This window comes from Pavona decussata, unplaced genomic scaffold (assembly GCF_977016875.1).
Source record: "Pavona decussata unplaced genomic scaffold, jaPavDecu1.1 SCAFFOLD_300, whole genome shotgun sequence".
In the NCBI taxonomy this organism is placed as follows: domain Eukaryota; kingdom Metazoa; phylum Cnidaria; class Anthozoa; order Scleractinia; family Agariciidae; genus Pavona; species Pavona decussata.
Genome location: NW_028145697.1, coordinates 2716488 through 2740620, shown reverse-complemented (window position 1 = coordinate 2740620; position 24133 = coordinate 2716488). Strand labels below are relative to the sequence as shown.

General features: G+C 39.7%; 1 protein-coding gene and 1 pseudogene across 1 annotated transcript; one reads left to right on the top strand and one right to left on the bottom strand.

Moving 5' to 3' along the window:
- On the top strand, positions 1-5216 carry LOC146454614 (uncharacterized). The gene is made up of 3 exons (XM_085095177.1): positions 1-158; positions 2973-3113; positions 4651-5216. Exons 1-3 carry the CDS (start codon positions 90-92, stop codon positions 4771-4773), a joined length of 333 nt encoding a protein of 110 aa, XP_084951303.1. The 5' UTR covers positions 1-89; the 3' UTR covers positions 4774-5216.
- A 12407-nt stretch (positions 5217-17623) lies between these two features.
- LOC146454613 (uncharacterized) lies at positions 17624-18781 on the bottom strand (annotated as a pseudogene).
- Positions 18782-24133: the final 5352 nt, after the last annotated feature.

Here is a 24133-nt window from a genome sequence, read left to right as displayed (position 1 = left end):
TTCATCGTCCTTCACTCTCTTGATTCGCTAACAGGAATTGGAGCGCACGGTCATCTCCAGCTGCACTTCCCTTCAATCAAACTCTGACCATGAAAATGTTGCGTTTTATTCAGCCTGTCCTGCTTCTCGCCTCGTGTATAACTGGCTCCCCTTTTAAGGTAAAACCTCCCCAGATTTTATTCAAACCATTGATTTGATTTATATTTAGAAGTAAGGTTTCCTCTGGTGATGCTCTTTAAAATTTCAAATATAATCACATGAAATGAAAAGCACAGGGTTATTGCGATACATTTTCCAGGCGGTTTTACCTTAGCTGAAAAGATACGAACGATCGATACTAACCTTTATTAGCTCGCTATCTCAATAGGGTAATTAGCCAAAAGAATTTTGTTTGTCATAATGAGCGTGGGAATTCATTCGCTTTATGTGATTTTTTAAATTTAAGTTTATTTTTTACTTAGGCGTTCTTTTCTGTTCATACTGATAGATTTCTAGATTGTGAGTGCCTTACAGTAATATGAGTTAGCTATTCCCTTAATATATTAATGGTCTCTGTGATGTTTACTGGCCTACATTTCTGGCGTTTTTGTGACGTATAAAAGCTGGATTTATCGCGCTTGTGTTTAGTCACCATCCGCGAGGCTCACTCGACTATACGTTTTTCATCTTGAATTTTCCCTAGAGGCCTAAAACATGAAGGAATATTTAGTGCACATTACATGTAAAATGTGCCTGCACCGCTGGACAACCTCGACAATATTTCACACCCAGTCATTTTTGAAGTTTTTTAATCTTATCGCTTTGTCTTGAATCCTTATTCTACCAAAAACCCTTAACTTGTTTATGCCCAAAAGTACGTTTTTTTGCGCAAAGTGAAGTTGACTTGCCGCCAAACTACCTAAAATGTTGTTTGTAAATCGAACTGCTGACTTGTTCTTTTTTAAGAAGCTTTCGTTTGGGATCGTTCCTTAGGGACTCGTCTTTTATTTCATTCTATTTCATGTTACATAAATACGTCTTTCTTCTTCTTTATTCAGCCTTTCGGTCTTCTCCCTTCCTGTTGAGAAACTTTGAAATTAATGTTTGAGCAAAGTGACAATTTTCGTCAGAGAGAAGTTATTGGTGGGGAAGCCATATCTCCGCTCAATTTTGCGTGTTAAAAGTCCCCGTTTTTTGGGCATAACTCTAACACATTCGATTCGATTTTACTAATTTGCATCTTTTGTACTACCATAACTGACAGAATTGGCTAAGGTATAATATAAAACCCCGATAAGCAAATCAGAAACTTATGTCTTAAATTACCATCATGATAATATTAGATTTCAGGGACACATTTTTCAACGACGTTTGGCTGAACGACGTCTAAATTTGCATTCACACCCACAAGGATGTGAAGTGAAGGAGGAGCTTGCCTTTTTATAACGGATCTTCTTGTCTAAGGCTGAAAGACTCCCTTGATCCCAGGAGAAAGACGAAAAACAACAACAACAACAACAAAAAACTAAAACAAAAACCAAACAGCAACGCATGAAAGTTCTTTAGGTTGGAAGGGCGTGTGCATAGATGGGTGTTTTCTGTATCCGTGTACCCAGGAAATTCATTTTTGCTTCTATGTTTTCAGCTGTGAATAGCTACGTTTCGGTTAAGAGAAGAAGAATATTTCCTCTTTCAGGTGGCAATGTGAATCTAACGCCCGGGTCGATATATCTTTTCAAACCTATTGGTTCGAAGTTACTGGAACTAAGCTAATTCTACTTTAACTTACCGTGTGTCTGGGGTTTCTCTTTTAAGATTGGCTTAAACATTCTTTGAAGTATTGGCTTTGTATAGGAACATAGTTTTCTTGATAATGTTACGCTTTGAATATATAATAGAGTTGAGTTGTTTCTTTCTCCTGTGTTACGTGGGTGCGTGGTGTTCTCTTTGACACTGTTTCCTCTCAATCAATCTATTTCTATGGTTTAGCAACAGGCTGAAGAAATCAAAATTATCAAAAATTATGAGATTCGCTCAATGATAGACCCTATGCAAAAACGGCTGACATTTTAATATTACTCTTTCGTTTGCATTCAAATTAGCCCAACTAATCTCGTTCTTGAGTTAAAAATCAAAAGAATATTTTACATTGAACGAGGTTAGTAGGGCTAGTATAAATACAGACGAAACGATGTTAAAATGTCAGCCATTTTTGCATAAGGTCTGCAGGCCCATACAGCTTTGCCAAGAGCATTTTGTGAATATTTGTCAGTGTGGGTGTAGAATTATGGAATTGGCTGTGGATTTGGCTTCAGCTGCTAGTATCTATGTGGTTCCCTGAGAGACTTCTTTTCTTGGAACTTGTAGTTTTCTATCTAATCTAGTTGTATCGTACTCTAATGTGTAATGTTACCTCATTTGTTTAATACAACAATGGAAGAGCATTAATATTTCTTACAGTAATCAGTGCTTGTGAGTGCATTCAAAAGCTCTTGTTAAAAAAGTGTGGTCTTACCGCGGTAAATTTCAAAAAACCACGAACATCATTGAAATTGGAAGATTAGATCAAATATACAGGAACGAAGGAATTCTACACTATTTAAAAATCAGGTCAAATTATTCAAATTGAAAGGGCAATGCTATCTATTTTTTGCCAAGACAATATTATTTTTTTATCAACCGAATTGATAAAATGCTATACATGTCAAGTTCTTTTAAAAAATGGTGCAGAGTATCGTCTCATTATCTTTGGCTAAAGAAAGCCAGGATGAAAACAGATTGCAACTTGAAAACATTGCCCACTTTTTGCAAGTTCTTCCTATGCATGTGTATTTGCAAAATCGCTTGAGATTTATTTTGTTTTGCTTATCCTTCAACAAATCACTTGGTGTTTTCTTTGTCTAAGGGCAATTTCATATTAGAAGAGTAAAGGTGCTTTGTCAAACATTTTGTGTAGCTTTGACCAAACGAGTGCCATTGTTGATCTTTTTCAGAGTACAGAAGCCACGAAACCATGCACATTCTCCAGTGACTGCAGTTTCGGTGAATGCTGTGTCATTTCACGTGACCAACCAAGTGACCGAATATGTGCACAAAAGCCCGAACTTTACGATGTTTGTTCACCTGCACTGTTTGTAAGTGTTTTAAAACTTTTATGTAAGACAACTTTCTTACAATGCCAACCGTGAAACGTGCTATAGCTATGCATATCCTTTTCAGCCAAAAACTCCATCATCTATAAAAAGGAGTTTAATGAAACTAATAGCTGCTACAATAAAGCCATTTTCGGACCATTAGTAGACAATTATGAAAATGATTATTTTGTTCCAGGAGGAATTCGTTTTTACAGGCTCCTCCCTTCCTTCCTTCCTTCCTTCCTTCCTTCCTTCCTTCCTTCCTTCCTTCCTTCCTTCCTTCCTTCCTTCCTTCCTTCCTTCCTTCCTTCCTTCTTTCTTTCTTTCTTTCTTTTTTTTCTTTCTATTTGGCATTGGCTGGCCACTTACCCAACATACATAATTCGGAGACGGCTAATTTATACAACCCGCTGGGTAATCCTCTATTCTTATTGGTTGTTGGAATTCCCCCCAAATTACATTATCATGTTCAATTTTGTCCGGGTTAGTGACGCCAGTAAATTAAAAAAAAAAATTAACTTAATAATGTCGTGTATGTGGCAGTCAACCCTGAAAAGGATACATGCTCGCAGTTCAGTGTTCGGGTTTTGTTGCGGTGCGTACTAAAGTTATCACATGGGACACTGTCATTTCCTGTTTGTTGGGCACGTGATCCGCCGATGCCAGGGTCTTTTCCCGCCCCTCCCAATTTACAAAGCCTGGAAACAAGGTTGTCTCTTTGTTTTCCTTATTTTGGTTAATGGTAAATATTCGGGGATAGGTGCCATGCTATGTTTACGTGGGGGAGGGGGGATTGGTGTTGAACGTTTGATGATCCCTGAGGTTTACCAGCCAGTATGCTCTGGGCTAATTAAATAGTTGCGTGGTTTACTATCATTTCGTTTCTATGTCGTGTTAAAGGGGCACCGTCACGGCGATTTTGCTGTATTTTGGTCAGAACTGCTCAAATGTTTGACAAAGAACCTGTTTTGCGACATGAAATTTGCTCTTACAACACCGGGAAGAAAACATCAAGGTTTTTCTCGTAGGAAGAACAAACCATAATTTTTTATTGACCTCTCTTAAATACACTGGAAGAACTTGAAAAACATGGCCAATTTTTTCAAGTTGCAATCCATTTCCATCCTAGCCATCCGCAGTCAAACATAATTAATACTGGTTTTGTGGTTTTGTGTTATTGGTAACAAAACTCAACCATTATTTTAACGATTCCAGTAGACTGTTCACCGTCCCCTATTTTTCCGTGGGATTCTCGAGACTGGTAGGCTTCGATGGAACTGCCGTCATCTTGGTTTGTAAAAGCGAGCGCGATCTGGGGAGAGTGTCTAAACTACCGAGGGGAGCGGGAGTGGGTGTTAGCATAGCGAGGGAGGGGAAGCGAAAAAATAGGAGGAATTCGTTTTTACAGGCTCCTTCCTTCCTTCCTTCCTTCCTTCCTTCCTTCCTTCCTTCCTTCCTTCCTTCCTTCCTTCATTCATTCATTCATTCATTCATTCAGAAATAACTTGTTAATCAGTGGTAATATTTTGGTTTCCAGCCTGGCCTCGACTATTCCTGCCCGTGTTCAGAAGGGCTGACATGCGCAAAGATGAATCACAGAGAAGGAGCCTACAACTGTGTTCCAGTCCCCGAGATGGAAGAGGAAAAAGAACAAAAATAACACTCTTCGATAACAAACATACTTTTGTAACGCTTTATATCGTTCTGATTGTATTTTGTAGTAAGGTGATAACAGGCCCGTAGCAAGGGGAGGGGCAGAGGGGCTTGTTCAGCTTTAAGACGTTGACAAGTTAAATTGTCAAAAGGTGAAGGTGAAACTTGTCAGGGAAAACTTGCCCGTGTGCAGCCTTTACAATGAGTTATAGCATTTGTATGGGGGGGGGTGGGGGGGTGAGGAAGGAGGTGTGCTGGGACTTGGATCGTTCGCTCGGCCCCTCAATTGTTTGTGTCTTGCTACGGGTCTAATTCATAAAGAACTGATTTTAGTGAAAGGGTTTTGTTCTTTGTGTTGAATTACTGCGCATAGTAATAGTTATTATTGTACGATTTTAGACTTATTTGTAGTCCTCTTAAAGAGAAAGACAAATAAAGTAAATGATCTAATTATTGTTTGTTTATTTTTTTGTTACGCTTGACAAACGATCCACTGAAAGAAAAATCTAATTGTAAGCAACCGCCAGTTTGCCAGCAATTCAAAAAGTTATGAACTGTATACCAACAGCGCTATTCATTTATTCATTCGTTCGATTCAAACTGATAAAAGCATTTCAGGGGCCAGCTGTCATGTTAGAAAGATTGTTAAGTACTGAATATGTTTTTGATCAAATTAACTCATATATTTTACCTAGAAACTGAGTTTATCCGAGAGAAACAAGGCATTCTCTGTTTAAATCGAAACCGAAGGAATCAAATATTCAGGTCCTCTTTAAAATAGCTTTTGTTTTGTGACTAGGTTTATCAATTAATCGGCTCAGTAACTCGTTGAATTCGGCCGTCGACAAAACCCGGAACATCCCGGAACATCCCGGAACATTCCGGGACATTCCGGAACTTTTCGGAATATCCCGGAACACGAAAAAAAAAAATCATAAAAAATTAAGATAAAAAATGAAATAAAATAAAAATAAAGGAAAAAATGAAAAAAAAAGTGTGTGTATATTTATATAAAATGAAATTACATTGTATGCGAAAGAAATTCATACAAGAAGAAGTACGGAGTAGGTGGGGCGGTAGGATAAATGGGGTGTTTTAACTGACCACACTGGATGAAGGCGCAATTTGGGTTATGAAGAACTTAGGGAGCCACCCACTTAAACTTAAATGATTGAAATTAAATGTTGACTTAAAGACGACGTTTGCACACAGAGCGAAATTTCGCAATATATATTATTAGGTAAGGTCTTCATTAGAAGAGATGTTTTAAAGCGTTTAACAATCCTTAAAGCTTAACATCTCCGGGTCAGCGCCTTAACATTTTTATTTTTTTTATTTATTTAAAAACTTCGCCAGAGGAGAAAAAAACAAAATGAAGAAACCTCTGACAGGAGAGAACTCACAGAACGATATGTTCCAATAACGAGACTCCTCGTATAAATGAAATCACATCATAATAGTTAAGTGTTGACAACTAATTAACAACACATTTTAACTAATAATACAGGTAATGGTCTGCATTTAAATTAATTCCTAGTACGTAATACCTTCGTAATGAAAACCGACCTTCATGGTGAATTGAAAAGAAGATATTTAAACGGTCCATGCATGACGCACTTAAAAACAACGTCTTCTATAAATTTGTGATTAACAAGGATAAGTCTTGTTTAATTTTCGCTTTTGACCGCGGAAGCCTTTTTAGTGTGAAGTAGTGCATAGATTTTGACCACTTTTTGCTGAATAGGATGAGGCTGGTCTGGAATTGGATATAATTTTCACGAGTAAAATGGAGTTGGAAGGCCTAACAAGAATGTCGTGTCAGAAATAGGTTAGGAAAAATCACATATTTTGGTCTGAAATTAGGCAAGAGTTTCAAGAAGCGCGCCGGTGGTAAGATGTAGGTGTACCCATTATTATTGCGTTCGTTCGACGTGGGAAGAACGCCTCCTAGTTGAGATTTTATGGGACTTGTCGTCGATGGATCTTGAGACGAAATGTTGCCTGGCAACAGTGAAAAACAAAGTATGAATGACACCAGACAAAGGGAAGGTTGCTAGGCAGCAACAGGTTCGAAGTTTGTTGGAGCAAAATTTGCATACAGCGGGAAAGTTTTGCGTTCAGTGGCGAATCACATTTAAACTGCAATGTTCATCAATATTCACTGGATGGAAAGATCTCCGCAGAATCTTTTACCTTTCATCCAGGAATCTTTTTTGTGAAAGATTGCATTGAAGAAATTACACGTTTTGTGGCCACGGTAAAATAATTTTCCGTGGGAAATAAATTCATCGAACACTACAGCGCTGCACGCCCTTTGTACATTTCGTCGTGTCAGAAATAGATTTCAACCGCATGTAAACTGGCCGTCGATAAAACCCGGAACATGGAACATTCCGGAACATCCCGGAATATCCCGGAACATCCCGGAACATCCCGGAACACGAAAAAGATGATAATAAAAAATTAAGATACAAAAAAAAAATGAACTAGAATAAAGGGAGAGATGAAATTGTGTGTATATTTATATAAAATGAAATTACATAACCCGAAACACGAAAAAAAAAGATAATAATAAAAAAAATTGAGGTAAAAACAATGAAATAAAATTAAAATGAAGGAAAAAATGAAAAAAAGTATCTGTATTTTTTTATATAAAATGAAATCACATTGTATCCGAAAGAAATTCATATAAGAAGAAGTACGGAGTAGGTGGGACGGTAGGATAAATGGGGTGTTGTAAGTGATCACACTGAATGGAGGCGCAAGTACTTTTCTCCATTTGAAGCACGTGTTTATCGTACGCTGTGCCAGAAATGGATCATTTCCAGCTCGGCTGGAATACGCGAATGAGCACGAAACACCCTCAGGCGTTTCTCCATCGTATTTTCTCCTTTCGTTTTGCGCAAAAATCCCTGTTTCAAAACCAATTATTCGGTAAATGGAAGGGGTTTTAAAGCTCCAAACCAGCCAAAGTAGCGTATTTTCTTTAGCCGTAAATGACAGTTCGCTTATGGTTAAGACACAGAGTCTTTTACTGACAAATAATTATGGCTACACCCACATCTTGCCACCGGGGCTAGCGCGCTTCTTGAAACTCTTGCCTAATTTCACACCAAAATATGTGATTTTTCCTAACCTGTTTCAGGCACGACCTTCTTGTCGATTGCATACCATCCAAATTCTCCAAATGATCATGTTAACCCGCTAGTAACATATAAGAAGCTAAATTGGTTCAAAGACCGATATGCATGTCAAACATGTGCGTAGGACTTCGAAAAAATACGAGAAAATACGATGGAGAAACGCCTGAGGGTGTTTCGTGCTCATTCGCGTATTCCAGCCGAGCTGGAAATGATCCATTTCTGGCGCAGCGTACGATAAACACGTGCTTCAAATGGAGAAAAGTACTTGCGCCTCCATTCAGTGTGATCAGTTACAACACCCCACTTATCCTACCGTCCCACCTACTCCGTACTTCTTCTTATATGAATTTCTTTCGGATACAATGTGATTTCATTTTATATAAAAAAACACAGACACTTTTTTTTTTCATTTTTTCCTTCATTTTAATTTTATTTCATTGTTTTTACCTCAATTTTTTTTTTCATTATCATTTTTTTTCGTGTTCCGGGATGTTCCGGAATGTTCCATGTTCCTGGTTTTATCGACGGCCATGTAAACTAGCCTGTGGAACTACGAAAAGACCATGCTCATCAAAATAGTTGTTATGTTCAGAAAAATGAATCTCCTCATTTGATGCTACAATACGAGTAAAGAGGGCTTTCCACCCAGCCCTAGTTTCGCGAGGTTTCGCGAGTCACGTATTTCTAGTACGTTAGTATAAAATCGAAATACAAAAACGTGATCTGAAATATACACGCATCAGAAACTAACATCAGGCCCCGGTTGTTCAAAGAGCGGATTATTTTATACAGGGGATAATTCGCTATCCAGCGGATAAAATCTATTGGTTGGAGTACATTTTGTCCGCTGTATGGCGATTTATCCACTGGATAGAGTTATCCGCTCTTTGAACAAACTTGGCCCTGAGATGTCTTTCAAAACTGCATGTAAATTAGCTCGATTCAGTTCGACATTTTACGGCTTTATAGTCGCGTAAGTTTCGCGGCATTTTGGTGAAATACCTTTCCAGTAGAAGACCAAAATAGTGTGATGGCCTGTAAGTTTCGTTTTTCTCAAAGATTGAAAGCGTTTTACCGAAAATATTGTGTATTTTAAAGTTCGACAGTGTCACGCAGCAGGCGGGCTGAAAATACGTTCTAATATTTCTAAGTTCAACAACGTAGCCGCTGAAATTTTAAACTCAGCCTCGTTTATTGCAAATATGTCACCTTGGTAGTTACACATTACGTACAGATATAAAAGGACGAAAGAGCTACGTAAAAAAGTTTCACGCAGCAGGCCGTACAATCCCGCAACTTGGGGCTGTAGTGGGACAAAGGAAAGTAATTCCTACTGTTTTGTTACAATTCCTTCCATTTGTTCAACAATTCCACAGAAATTGGACGAAACGTTTTTCCGATCACGCAGTTATTAATTTGAAACGAAAAATTCAAATATTCTGCTTTAAGATGCTAGTTTTGGGTAATATACAGAAAAAAACAAAAAATAACAACAAATATTCAAATTGAAACGAACATGAAAGGGTGCACGATTTTGCCAAATTTGTTCAATTTAAGGTGTCGAACGCACTCTATAATATTTGATTACTACTAGTCATTTGTCAGTAAAAGACGCCTGGCTGTCTCTGTGCCTTAACCATAAGCGAACTGACATTTACGGCTAAAGAAATTACGCTACTTTGACTGGTTTGGAGCTACAAAACCACTCTCTATTTTACCGAAAAATTGGTTTTGAAGCAGGGATTTCGCGCAAAATGAAAGGAGAAAATACGATGGAGAAACGCCTGAGGGTTTTCTACGGTGGCCCATAAGGGACATCTCGACATTTTCATTTTTGCTTAATAATTTGCGATTTGACTTACTCTCGATCAAAGTTAACAAAAAGCAATACAAATTTATATCTCTCGTTTTCGACTTAAAACTCGCAATGGTAAGTTATAACTCTCGATCGCTACTTATAACTTGCGATCGCCTCTTACAACTCGCGATCGTTACTTATAACTCGCGATCGCCTCTTACAACTCGCGATCGCCACTTATAACTCGCGATCGCTACTTATAACTCGCGATCGCCTCTTACAACTCGCGATCGCCATTTATAACTCGCGATCGCCACTTATAACCCGTAATTGCGATTTATATACAACTCGCGATTGCCACTTGTAACTCGCGATCAACTCGCGATCGCCACTTATAACTCGTGATCGCCTCTTACAACTCGCGATCGCTACTTATAACTCGCTATCGCTACTTATAACTCGCGATCGCCACTTTTAACTCGCTATTGCCTCTTACAACTCGCGATCGCCAGTTATATCTCACCGTGGACACTTCTAACTCGCGATCGACACTTATAACTTGCGATCACCACTTATAACTCGTCAAAAGAAAAATAAGAGACTGTTTGCAGTCTAGTTCTGTTAAGGTATTAATCCCATTTGCTTATTTTTTTAAACTTGCGACTCCTGCTAATCATTTTTCGACGTCTTCACTTGCTCAGTTTGAAAAAAGTAATCTCACAAATGTTTAACACTGTTCCCCATGTTGGACAATACAAAGAAAAACGTTTTCTTGTGACGTTAGCTGTATGTCTGTACTCTGGTAAATCGTAAGCAATGACCAGTCATGGTTTGTAAACAATTTCATAATTTTATTTCCCTACACAAATTAACGCATTGATGTTGCAAATGCAACGTCAGTTGAAATAAAATAGATATTAAACGCTGAACGAGTCATTAGTTTTGTATGTAAATCCCTCTCTCGGTGTAAACCAGACTTCCACCTAGTTTCACTCAGGATTTTCTTTCTTTTTTTTTTTTTTTTAGAATGATAACAATTTTTATTTGCCTTACATGACAGTACATTGACAATACTGAACGCTACTAACATTTCTTACAATACTCACAATATTAAACACAATAACTATATCTACATCGTTAACAATACTTACCATACTTACAATACTAAATAACTTACATTTTGTCCATCACGAAAAAAAATACACTAAATGGAGTCTAGGCGGGAAATAGATTGTAAATGGGTAGAAACAACAATAATAGTAATACGGGATGGTGTGATAGAAGTGCGACCGTGTCAGACTGTGCCAGAAATAAATTTTTTTGAGATGAGGGGTTGCCATTTGTTATTAAAGGCAGTGATAGTGTTGTTTTTGGTGGCTATTATAGCCACTCAGGATTTTCTTTGTTTGCTAGCTCTAGTTATTAAGGGGAGCTAAAGAAAAGTCTGGTTTAAGCTAAGAATGGAGTTTGCCTTCATCACCGACAAGTTAAATGCCACCGATATGGTAACTGTAGGTGTAAATTCCCTTTGTCAGAGACTCATAAATTATACGTGGTGCTAATTACTAAGCTAAAATTAATATTCTGCATTCGTGCTTCATCTATAGATGGACTTTGTGGCAGTAGAACACACACCTGAAAAAGTTCTTATTGACATGGGTTTAATAAGAAAGGGCGATCTCTATACCTTAAAAGCCATGTGCCAGACAAAGAAGAAATCAACTGTTGATGATCCGGAGCGGGAGACCAGGAAGAGACAACTTCTCCAAGAAATTGTCAAAGAAAAAGAAAGCCGAGGCAAGAAGTTTTCAAGGGTCGATGACAAATCAACTGCAGGAAAAAAAATGAGCAAAACCAGACGAATATCTTTGGGACTAATGCAGTATAGCAAGAAGAGAAATAAGTATGTCAGTGTACGCTACTCAAAAGGAGGTGGCACTCGCTTAATAGATGTACCTTTGTCTATGACCAAAGAGGAAGTGATTAAGGAAGGAAAAGTATTGTTTTTCCAAAATGGTGTCTGTCCTCTTGGAGCAGAGTCAGACATGAGTTTTGAGCTCGTAAATTTTCAAGGAGAAGTCATAAACACCCTCAAGGAGAGGAATGGTGCAGCATTGCCTTTCACTATGCAGAGGTATTTTGAGTTTTACAAGCTGTCAAAAGTTCATTTATATATGGCCTGTAGACCACTTGAGGATGACGATTCTGACAATGGAGAGCTTATGACAAGTCCTTTCAGCGCATCTGATAGAGAAGACCTGGTGGACAAAGGAAAACAATGGCGCCAAAGTCTGCAACCTGCGAGTAAGAGTGCCCATTCAGATAGTGCCGCTTCCACACATTTTTCCATCGCAGCCTCCGCAGCTTCTTCTCCACATTCCTCTGCAGCTTCCACTTCTTCTTCCACAGCTGCCTCTGCAGCGTCCAGCGGTTCTCCCCCAGCTGTCTCTTCAGCATCCACAGCTTCTTCCATTGCTGCCTCCACAGCACAAGACAGGGATTCGTCCTGTTGGTTTACTTCCCGACTTGATGATGAGAGGAGGCTAAAAGCCGAGCAAGACAAGGAATATGAAGAATCTCTTGCAATTGATTTCTTGAAGAGAAAGGCTTTAGAGGATGAAATCGCCGAGACGTAAGATTAGAAGAAGTTCGTCGCGCAAGAGAAGCCAGAGTTCCAGTTCAGCACAGCACAGCACAGGTTCTCATTGTCGTGCAACACCCTTTTCAGGGGAGGGTAAGTCGCTTCTTTTCAGACGAAGAGAGAATGCTGGCGATATATGACTGGTTAGGTTCTTTGGACCTCTATCCTGAACATTTCAGCCTGCATGTACAACCGGCTATTACAATATCTCCGCAAGACAAAGCCGTGGATTTCCATAGTATTGTAATTTACGTAGAAACTTTGCCAATGTCGTTCACTTCTCCAGAAGTAAACTTCAAAGGTTTTGGGGGCTGTGGGAGACATCTCAATCGACGCAGTTACAGACGAGGTACCCCACCAACTTCTACAGGACAAGGATCTGAGGTAATCTTTGTAGTCCACCAACAAGCATGTAAATTTTTTCTTCATAAATACGGTTAAGACTTTTCAGTTTAAAAAGCTATCAATTCCTCACTGATTTCTCACGTATATCCTAAGTAATACTCGCGCGTGAACCAGCGTCATTTTGGCGGTAAAACGTGGTACCCCTCGTCACTCTACTACGAGTCTTAGCTAGAATGATCTTTGAACTTGGGACTTATAGTGTTTTTTCGATTATTGGAAGAAAGATTTTGAGACTTTTAACAATTTTTAGCATACCTAGTTAAGTCGTATTTCAAAATTCTCTAATTGTCGTTCTCTATTAAATACGTCGTGCTAATCTGATTTTCATGTTTCCAGGAGTGAGTGAGATAGTAAGTGCTTGAGCAAGCAAGCAAATGATGATTAAATCAGCTACATAGCCAAAAGAGTAAATCAGCCATCGAAAGAACAAACAGAGATAATATTACGAATACGTAGAGCATCCACAGATATAGCAAGTTATAAAAGGCATCCAAGTGGACTTATTTAGTGTATAAATAATGATATCTTGTCGATCCTCTTTAAACCTTTGTACCTATCATTTTCCTAGCGAACCTGGGACTTCCTTTGATGTTTCTGGCTTATACTCCCCAAGTCAGCCCTCGCATTTTCCAATTCCTGATGATGTCTTAGATATAGAACGTAAAGAGGAAATTGTCAAGGAAAACTACGCCAAGCTACAAAAGAAGCGAAAAGAGGCACTGGATTCCCTGATAGAGACAGTTGCCATTATCGTCAGCAGGGAAAACATTGTAAGGGATCTTATTTCCGTGTACAAAGACCCCAGCATCCTTCAGAGGAAAGTTACAGCAGTTATCGAGGGATCCGAAGCCACAGGAGAAGGCGTTCTGAGAGAAGTTTACTTGCATTCTGGGACACATTTTTGTCCCAAAGTGACGGAGATAGCGAACACACTCTTCCTCTTCTTCCAGATCTGAGCCAAAAAGACTACGTAAGCATCGGGAGAATTTTGACGCACCAGCTTATACTATGCGGTGTCTTCCCAGTCAAATTGTCACAGGCATCAATGCAACACGCCGTTCTTGGGACTGCCACGAACCAGTGCATTGTAGAGTCATTTCTTGCGCTCCTACCACCTAACGAGAAGGACTGTCTAAGTAGGGCGCTCGATTGTGTAGGGCCGTTTCCAAGAGAAGAAATTATGGACTTGCTTGATGATTACAACTTGCGCCAGTTACCCACTGCAGACAACATAAGATCCATCCTTATTTTCGTGGGAACCGAAGTTTGTGACGAAGCCCTTCAAGTGTTTGACCAGCTTGTGCCAAGGAATGGGTGATCTGTGGTCAAACGTGAGCAAAGAAGAAATTGCATCACTGTACGAAATGTCCAGACCAACAGCAGCCCGCATCATTGCTAATTTGGCATTAACTCCAGAAAACGCTAAAGAGGCACAAATTTTTCGATGGGTGGAACCAAATGCTTGCCAAACTTCTCCGCTTCTGTACAGCTTCGGATGTGTTAATTCCTGATCACAGCATTGCAGTGCATACAGAAATCATGGCACCCGTGGCCATTCGCCCCAAAGCGTACACCTGCTTCCGCAGATTAATTCTGCCCAGAAACTACCAATCATACTCACAAATGCGAAACAACCTGGACTTTTATCTTCGAGATTGTAACATCTAGGACCTGAATGATTAGCAGCCGGGATGGTCTTCCCAACGACGGACTTTTCAAGAGTATGGTGCTTGCAAAACTCTCTTGAAAGTAAAAGCCAGTTTAAATGACACAGTCCTGTAAAAACAGACTTTTTCGTTAGAAATACAATGATTCCGTTTTTTTTTTTTTATTTTTAGTTAATTGACTAGCATTTGCGTCGTCTCCGGTTTTTTCTTTTTCTTTTTTCACACTGTGAGACGCGAAGACGTTTGCGTTAAGATGTTCGTGTTAAGATTTCTGCTTCCAGGCAGAACATTCAATTTCTCCTGTTACTGTTCATGAGAGAGATGTAAAAGACGGCTTAAATTGAGGAAACTGCTTGCAAGCATTTCACATCAGCCTCTCACTGATTTGTTTTCAACTTTTGAGCACATTTTCGTGATTTCTTGCAGTTTTCTCTCAAGATTGACATCTTAATAAAGAAAACGTTGATGTTACTCGTCTCAAATATTTTTTGTTCTGGTGACACTTGAGGGTAACCTTGTTCCCAGGATCATTTCTTCTCTTTTTCGGGCGAAAGAAATGACGGGAATTAGAGGCCCTGGGAACGAGGTTAACTTAGGATTCCACGTGTTACGATACCGTAAAATCCCACGTTAAAGCCCCACCCCCGATTTTAAGCCCCTTGGATATAAGCCCATCCATTCGCTAATGAAGATATTATTCCGGATATGAGCCCCCTGTTTATAAGCCCATGTAATGTATAGGTGCGTTTCTCTACAGACATCGAAATTTTTCAATATCTAAAGTTATAGGCATAAACAAGTGGCTGTGGAGTTTAGAACAATAGGGAACTTAAGTTCACGACGACGACGTCTGTTGACTGAGAAAGGACTGGAACGAGAACGTCAGTTTCGGTGGGAAAAAGGAGACTTAAGATGCAGTCGATCGGGTAGGTCGACGACGACGACACTGAATGTAAACAAACATGTAGAAGTAGTACAACTGTGATGTTCGTTCGCAACAAAGTTTTTTCGCGAAGGCGTCTTTTTAGACTATGCAAGATCTTATTTTATAAGCCGTACGTCTATTTTCATTGACCATGAAGAATTTTTAGTGTTGTCTGACCTTTTCGAATGGAAAAATTTCTGCTTTCCGTACGAAGGTTATTCAACTTTCAACCTGAATGACATGACCGAGTCCTAGTCTCTGTCAGAGTTTAGATTTGGAAAAAGAGACATTCCGATGCGATAGCTGTTTTTCATATAAAGTTCGTTTCCTCTATATTAAAAGTACAAATAAATTTGTCACTTACGAGTTCGCTCGCTCGGCCTGCACAGCTCAGTGTTTCAATCAATATCGCTTGTTTGCAGAAAAAAGAAAGGATACCTGGATTTACGAGGTGAAAACAATACAAAGCCCTTGAAAAATCGCTTGAAAACAGGGAGTTATACCTGCCGAAGCTTGTGAACTGCAGGACGACGTGACTCTACTGTGTTTGGCGTCGTCGACGACACCACGACGACGAAATCTGTTAACCACGCTTGCGCAGTGCACGGTATCTCACTTCTGGTCGTCGTCGTGGTTCTTAAGTTCCCTAATAGTTATATTGATACCAAAGAAAGAAACAAATGTTCATGCATATATAACGGAGTTCTGTTCCACTGTTCATTTACAATCTTTTGGAGCAAGAGAGCAAACAGCTGGCTAAAATACATTCTCCGTTTATTGTGACGCGCAATAAATTTTTTAATGTTACTCTAACTGTAATGGTATGTTTACTTTAATTCGTTTCTCAGATACGTTTTATGTCGTCGTTTTTTCGCTTTTATACCCCCCAGATATAAGCCCACCCAAAACCCCTTATGAGCTTGTATGTATAAGCCCAGGGCTTTAACGTGGGATTTTACGGTATTCTTTTTAAACGTTTCAATTTTTGTGCAGACAAACTGAGTGTCCACTAGCCTAGGTCGGAATATTTGGAAACGTGGCGGAGCTTCGAGTTGGCGTTTCCCCTCTTGGCACTTGTCAACTAAAGTGCACCTACCCAAAAAAGGGTTACGAACATAACCCAAGTCCTGGTGTCATGCATTATTCTAAAGGGCCTACAACCTAAAACTACCCAACTCCTTTTTATGTAATGAAATCGACTCAGTCAACTAAGAAACCGACTTGCTAGAAGTTACCAAAGTCAGACTCCCTTGTTTTGGCTGATCAATTTTTAGCATTGTTTGTGGCCGGTTGAGTTTATTTAGTACACTGTGAAATATGTCTTCTTAATGATTATTAAATAGTTTTTTTAAAAAAACGTTTTCAAGATGAAGACCCTACAAGAATTTCAAATGAACCCATGCAATGCTTATATTTTCCATGAACGGCTCGAAAGGTAAAGTTCTCATTCTTAATGCCTTCCCCTACCTTGTCTCCACGGATTTTTTGGCCAGGGGACGAGGCTACCTGTGCAGGCATAATGATAACGCAAATTTTTAGCCGAAGAGGGGCAAGACATTGTTCGAGCTCTAATGCCCTAGCGGGTCCTATTTACCGACAATCTTAACGTTAATATAATATTATTTCTGAATAAATGTTCTACTTACATCAAGGCCTTTCTCTTATCAGAATAAAGTGCCCATTTTCATAGTTATCTAAAACAAAAACGGTACAAAAATTAAGGGCCGGAGTGTTAACGTGTAACGGGGAAAAATCAGTGCCACAAGGGAAGACTGAGGATGAGCAAGAGGGGATAAAGCTCTCTCTCGTTTGTCAGTGGCAATTAATTTCTACATTTTTCATTTCAATGCATGTAGCAGACAGGGAATAAACAGAGCAGCTACCGAGTGACCAGTTGGTGTTGAAATATTACACTTTTATACAATCGTGCTTTCACAACTGAACAACATTTTTAATACTCAAGCAACACTATAATGGAACTACTTAATATTACTGAATCTACCAGTTGTACCGTGTTCTTAGTGCTGATCTTGTCTAGTTCTTCTACAGCGAGTTTCACATCTGGACGCGGTATTTTTTGGTAACGAAAACGAAATTACCAGCGGAAAAACTTGAAATATCGTGCTTATCACTTGTCAGTCATTTTGTTGCACCTTTCCCTCAGAGAGATTGATGATTTACAAGTTGTCGATATGATAAAGCAGGTCTAAGTATAGAGACTTTGCCTCGTCTGGGTCTTGTGGTAGATGTAAGTCGTTATCCTCCATAATGAGTTCTGCTAATGATACAATGCTAGTGAACAACCAAGAGGATGACATCGCTCGCCACATACTGAGTTCTCTGCTACCTCCAGATCATTCACGTCAGCGTCCTTTTTGAAATCCGTTGCTCCCGCCTCCTCTGGGAGAAAAAAAAGTGCATCAGGCCTTCCATGTGATGTGTCGGTATTAGAAGGCCGTATCTTGTGTAAGTTCCAGTTCTTTGCAACCTTATACAGTTCCTCTCGAATTAAGCCCATAAAGCAAAACCTCAAGCATTGCACATGGATAACGCTGCTGTTATCGAAGTGACCCTGGTCTGTCAAATCTTTAAAAAATCGCACCCACCAGTCGGTGATACTCTTCCTTTAAAATCCCCACCAAGCTTCAATCCTTTGGTTTGCCACCGATTTTCCATAGAGAAAGCTTTTTTCCCCAGCCATGCTATCCCTATGATTTCTCCTCATGAACCGCTGAACTGCAGCAATGTGTATGTTTTCAGTTCCACAATCGCCTCGGACTACTCGTGGAAGCCCATTTAACTGCCGAACACAATCAATGAAGAATTGAACAGTGATCATCGGGTCATTATTTGTAGGGCCAACTTCAAGCCATAATATGCGTCGACTGTAACCGTCTATGGCACCGTGAATGCAGAACCCGTACGGTTTTAATTTATCGTACCCATCAAGATGACATATAAAGTTAGGAGCCGAAGCTACATACCTCCCTCTCCTAAACCGTCTCTTCGAACACCCTCTGGATCCAGACCCTTAATGATACGCCTAACTGTTTCACGATCAATCACAACACCATGATCACTCAACATTCGTTGATGCATTTGTCGATATCCAATAGTACTCCAACTCCACTGTAATTCATGCTCTACTGCATCGATGACTGTTTCTACATTTGACTGGATATTTCTCCTACGCAGTCCACGCTTTTTTAAGATCCTTTTGAGGTGCCTCAAACTCAACCTAATACCATGATATACCAGAAGAAATGAAAGCACTTCAGAGTATACCAAGACCAAAGTAGTCCTCTATCAAAGCGTCTCGATCTCCATTGCCTCTACGTAAATTAGGAATATAATTTGGAAGGGCTCCACAGGCATTAAGTGTGAAAAGAGCGATTAGAAAAGTCACGGCAACGTAATTCCGTGTAACAACCGCCATATCACGTTGTCCTGATGGCGGTACTAAATATGCGCACGCTCACTTGCTGGAGTACATAGCCATCACGAAGTATAATTAAACGATCGCGAGTTGTAAGAGGCGATCTCAAGTTATAAGTAGCGATCGCGAGTTGTAAGAGGCGATCGCGAGTTATAAGTAGTGATCGCGAGTTATAAGTGGCGATCGCGAGTTGAAAGAGGCGATCGCGAGTTATAAGTGGCGATCGCGAGTTATAAGTAGCGATCGCGAGTTGTGAGTGGCGATCGCGAGTTATAAATGGCGATCGCGAGTTGTAAGAGGCGATCGCGAGTTATAAGTAGCGATCGCGAGTTATAAGTGGCGATCACGAGTTGTAAGAGGCGATCGCGAGTTATAAGTGGCGATCGCGAGTTGTAAGTCGCAATTACGAGTTATGAGTGGCGATCGCAAGTTATAGGTTGCGATCGAGAGTTATAACTTACCATCGCGAGTTTTAAGTCGAAATCGAGAGATATCAATTTGTATTGCTATTTATTAACTTTGATCGAGAGTAAGTCAAATCGCAAATTATTAAGCGAAAATGAAAAATATCGAGATGTCCCTTATGTCCCTTATGGGCCACCGTAGTTTTCCGTGCTCATTCGTCTTTGGCGGCTCAAAGTAATTAGCTGTTAAAATCGTTGCGCCACGGGTACCAGATAGATAAATTAAATGTTGTCTTAAAGACGACCTTTGCGTGCAGAGCGAAATTTCGCGATATATATTATCAGGTAAGGTCCTCACTAGAAGAGATGTTTTAAAACAAAACTTACCGCTTTGAAAATTTTATTTGTTAGGCGCTATCTGAAAGCAATTAGAGCAAATTAATGAAGAAACCAATTGGAGTAAATAAAAGGAATGACATGTGAAATGCAGGTGCAGCCTTAATTTGCCAGTAAAAGAAGCATTGGTGTTCCGGTGTCTCAACCATAAGTGAGCAGTTAGCTACGGGTTAAACACATACTGTATTTTGGGTGGTGTGAAACTACACAAACGGTGTCCATTCTAGCAAAGGTACGTTTTGAAATCAGTTGAAGTAGTGCATAGATTTTTACCACTAACGAAGTCCTACTCATATGTTTGACATGATGTCGGTCCTTGAACCAATTTAGCTTCTTGTATGTTTCTAGCGGGTTAACATGATCATTTGGAAAATTTGGATGATATGCAATCGACAAGAAGGTCGTGTCTGAAATAAAAAAATCACATATTTTGGTCTGAAATTAGGCCAGAGTTTCAAGAAGCGCGCTTTCCCCGGTGGCAAGATGTAGGTGTAACCATTAAAATATATATTTAGCCAAGCCTAAAAGCGGAGTTCCACAATTCCTATTTTTAATAACATTTATAAAAGTCTGCTTATTGTATGAACGTAATAACATTATGAGTTCCTCATCCATTCGGAAGTTATATATATATTTAATGCATATGCAGCTAAAGCCAGCGACACACCTGGCGATTTTATACGCTGATCGCGGCCAATGTGATCGCCGCCGATTACTGCAGACACTTGGCGATTTTTTTCGCCGATCGCGGCGATGTGGCAGTTTCGAAAAGTCATGTGAAAAAATTGCCCAACCTGACTTCACTGGCGATTTGCAGTGATCAGCGTAGAGAATCCCGGGAACGGGCACACTTAGCGAATGCTAGCGAATTTAATCGCCGATATCTGACATGCAAGATATCGGCGATTTTCTGCGCCGATCGCCGCGATCGGCGTATAACATCGCCAAGTGTGTCGCTGGCTTAACTGCTCCGACATCAACAATAACAATGTAATACAGAGGGCAGAATTACTGAATGCTGACTTGTTGTGACAGAGGGCAGTTTTTCGTAATTGTCCTGTCACCGAGGGCAAAATTACTTACTCCTGATTGGTCGAGCGGCGAAAATACTCGCTCCTGATTGGTTGAGCACGACAGTTTTACATTTTGTTGGTTTCTGGGTTTTGTGTCCAAAAACAACGAATTCTTCTAGGTTCTTTGGAGTTCGACTCTTTAAGTCGGGTTGCTTGTACCAAAAATACATGGAAATCAAGTGCTGCAGCTAGGACGGAAGAAATAACTCCTCAAGTTTTTTCTTTGGATCCACCGTTTGTTATTTTTATCGATCTATGGTCATCTTGTAGGAAGCTTCACAGCGCAGGTGGAAATTAATTGATGCCTAACATTTGGTTTTATCGTTGTTAGTTTGCTCCTGAATTTAGGGACCGATCGTTTATTACGTCCTGGGGGGGGGGGGGGGTGGTTTTCTAAAAATATCGAGTGTATGGAAATTTTACCCCCCCCCCCCCCAAAAAAAAAAAAAAAAAAAATCTTTCAAACAAACGTTTTACCCCCCACTGCAATGTCAGTTTGAAAATTTTCCCCCACCCCACCCCCCCCCATCATGGTTGGCGTGGTGATCGAATTGTTGAGAAGTTCTTGGGCACAACGCTTGGTTACATGCGGAAATCGCTAGCTCTCTGAATCTGAACTGGCAAGAGACACAATCAGAAGTTAGGCGAAATTCAAGTAAGGGAACGTACCTTAGAAATCAATATCTCTTCAATGTCTTGATAATAACGATGTTTTGTTATTGTTGGAGTCTATTCTTCAGTCGTCAAAAGAAGGTACACAGAAGGTCAAAGCAGCTCGGGGTTTGAGAGCAGTACAGGAGCATTTGATGTATGGATGTGGATCAAGGATGTGGATCTATAGATTTTGAAGAAGCCTACCATCTCTATTCGTCTTTTGGTCAATTTTTTTGCCCAGATAAACAAGCCTTCAGACATAACTGCTTGATGAAATACACGGTTTGCCTGTCTATGTCATTACTCAACCTATTACGTGCAAGATCTTTGTCGCTCTGAAGAATAATAGCGATATGGAGAAGTATCTAGTCGATTTTACCAACTCTATGATTGATGAGAAGAATGATTGCAAAATACATTTAATTGGAACCCTTAAAATTTTACCCCCCTCACTTTTCGTACAAGGTAAAAAATTCCCCCCCCCCCAAAAAAGAGCTCGTTTAAAAACATTACCCCCCCTCAAAAACCACCGCCCTCCTCCCCCCTTCTAGGACGTAATAAACGATCGGTCCCTTAACTTGTATTCTGTCTTAATTACATGTGTATAATGGGAACTGTTCTCGTCGGCGGTTTTGTTTGTTTTGTACGCCACGAAAAAATTAAATAATTTGTTGGTTTGCGTGCGCCTACGGTTAGTGTTTTACTGACTGTTTACGAAGTCCCTTCATAGTTTTAAGAACATTTTTCCCTCTGTGTTATAAAAGCCGAATTTAAATAGACTCCAAATGATATTTATTTTTTCTGTTTTTAGTTATTCTTTTCACGAACCGGTTTGTGAACAGTCAAAGCGCGCTACGTAACACTGTCACTGTCTTGTAAATTTTGCTTATCAAGAAGGCCGTACGTGAACCTCAGAGAAAATGGCTACACTAACAAAAAAAAAAGACTTCAAATATATCCTTGAGTAAGATTTTCAGTAAAAGTTACTCACACATCTTAATCTTTGCCGTTATATCTTACTGTTTTAAGTATTTTTGTTTGTTCTCAGACAAGATTGTCAGAAATAAATGCTAGAATTAGAAATATATACAAGAAAAACTTGTCAGTAGTTTATGCCAACGACACAATGTTGGGAGACGTTTGTTTGACTGACTGTTTTAGCAAAATTTCTTTTGAACGAAGCAAAATGGGACAAGATTAGAAATAAAACTCCAAGGGAAATAACGAGCATGTACCGAAAAATGAGCTCAAAAGACTGCTCTGAAGTTAAACAAGTTGCAGTGTCAACACTTCAAGAAAAACAATATCTTGCAAAACAGCAAAGTTTTGTCAACAAAATCACATGAAGATACTCGCCTCTTTGGAGAATAACCAGTCCTTTTATTCGATTGCTGATTTTTTCGTTCGTTTAACAACGTTAAGTTTCACTTCAAGAGGAAAAATCCAGTGTTTCATCGCGCCGGATTAGAGTAAAATAATTTCTCTTCAAGATTCGGCCGCTGTTTATGAAGTGCCGCCTCTAAAAGCTGCTAAAAGAGTCGATTTGTTTCTCCCGCCGCGAGTCGCCTTGCTCTTTTTCCCGCTGTTTGACGGCAAAATTGGACGAGATCAGAAAATAAAACTCCAAGGGAAATAATTAACATGGACCGAAAAAATGAGCTCAAAAGACTGCTCTGAAGTCAGCAGTATTTAGCTTAAGCTTAAGTTAAACGGTGTGTCAAAACTGGAAGAAAACAATATCTTGCAAAACAGCAAAATCGCAAAGTTTTGTGAACAAAATTGCATGAATATACTCGCCTCTTCTGAGAATAACCAGTCCTTTTATTCCATTGCTGATTTTTCCGTTCGTTTTACAACGTTAAGTGAGCGAAACGTTTCACTTCAAGAGGAAAAACCCAACGTTTCGACGCGCCGGATCGGAGAAAAATGATTTCACTTCAAGATTCTGATGATGTGCCAGTCGATTTGTTTCTCCCGCCGCTAGCTGTCTTGCTCTTTCTCCTGTTGTTGGTTACATAAATTGACTTTGTATCTTGTCGTCTTCAAAGTTAATTTTTGTTTTGTCCTCAAATGTAGTTGGCGATGCAACTTCCCGCCAAACAAACGCGGACGGTAGCAAAATTGACCACGCAATTTCCCGCCGAAAAAAAAAAAAAACGCGGGCTGCAGCACAGGGTTTGAGTGTCTCATTTCACATTGGCTTACATGGATAAGTGTACGTACGGACAGTCGGACGGTCGGTCCGACGAAGTGAAGTCATAACCAAACCAAAGTCTCTCGCACTGATGGGTTTACCAAAATCTCTCAGCTATGGGGCGCGCAGTGCTCCGCTATTATTTGTCAGTAAAAGACGCCTGACTTTGTCTGTGTCTTAACCATAAGCAAACTGTCATTTACGGCTAAAGAAAATACGCTACTGGTTTGGAGCTACAAAACCCTTTTCCATTTTACCGAAAAATTGGTTTTGAAACAGGGACTTTGCGCAAACTGAAAGAAGAAAATACAATGGAGAAACGCCTGAGGGTGTTCCGTGCTCATTCGCATATTCCAGCCGGGCTGGAACTGATCCATTTCTGTCGCAGCGGACGAAAAACACGTGCTGCAAATGGCAGGAAAGTACTTGCGCCTTTAGTTCAATGTGGTCAGTTTGTCCTACCGTCCCACCTACTCCGTACTTCTTATATGAAAGTTTTTCGGATACAATGTAATTTCATTTTATTTAAATATACACCACTTTCGTTTTTCATTTTTTTCTTTTCTTTTTATTTTATTTCATTTTATTTTTGTATCTTAATTTTTTTTTTTTTTCGTGTTCCCGGATGTTC

What these genes read in the sequence shown, in the direction of transcription:
- LOC146454614 (XM_085095177.1), top strand. Translation starts at nt 90, where the DNA reads ATGAAAATGTTGCGTTTTATTCAGCCTGTCCTGCTTCTCGCCTCGTGT. An exon ending in TAACTGGCTCCCCTTTTAAG is followed by an intron (nt 159 to 2,972) that starts GTAAAACCTCCC and finishes GATCTTTTTCAG; the next exon opens with AGTACAGAAGCCACGAAACC. An exon ending in TTTGTTCACCTGCACTGTTT is followed by an intron (nt 3,114 to 4,650) that starts GTAAGTGTTTTA and finishes TTTGGTTTCCAG; the next exon opens with CCTGGCCTCGACTATTCCTG.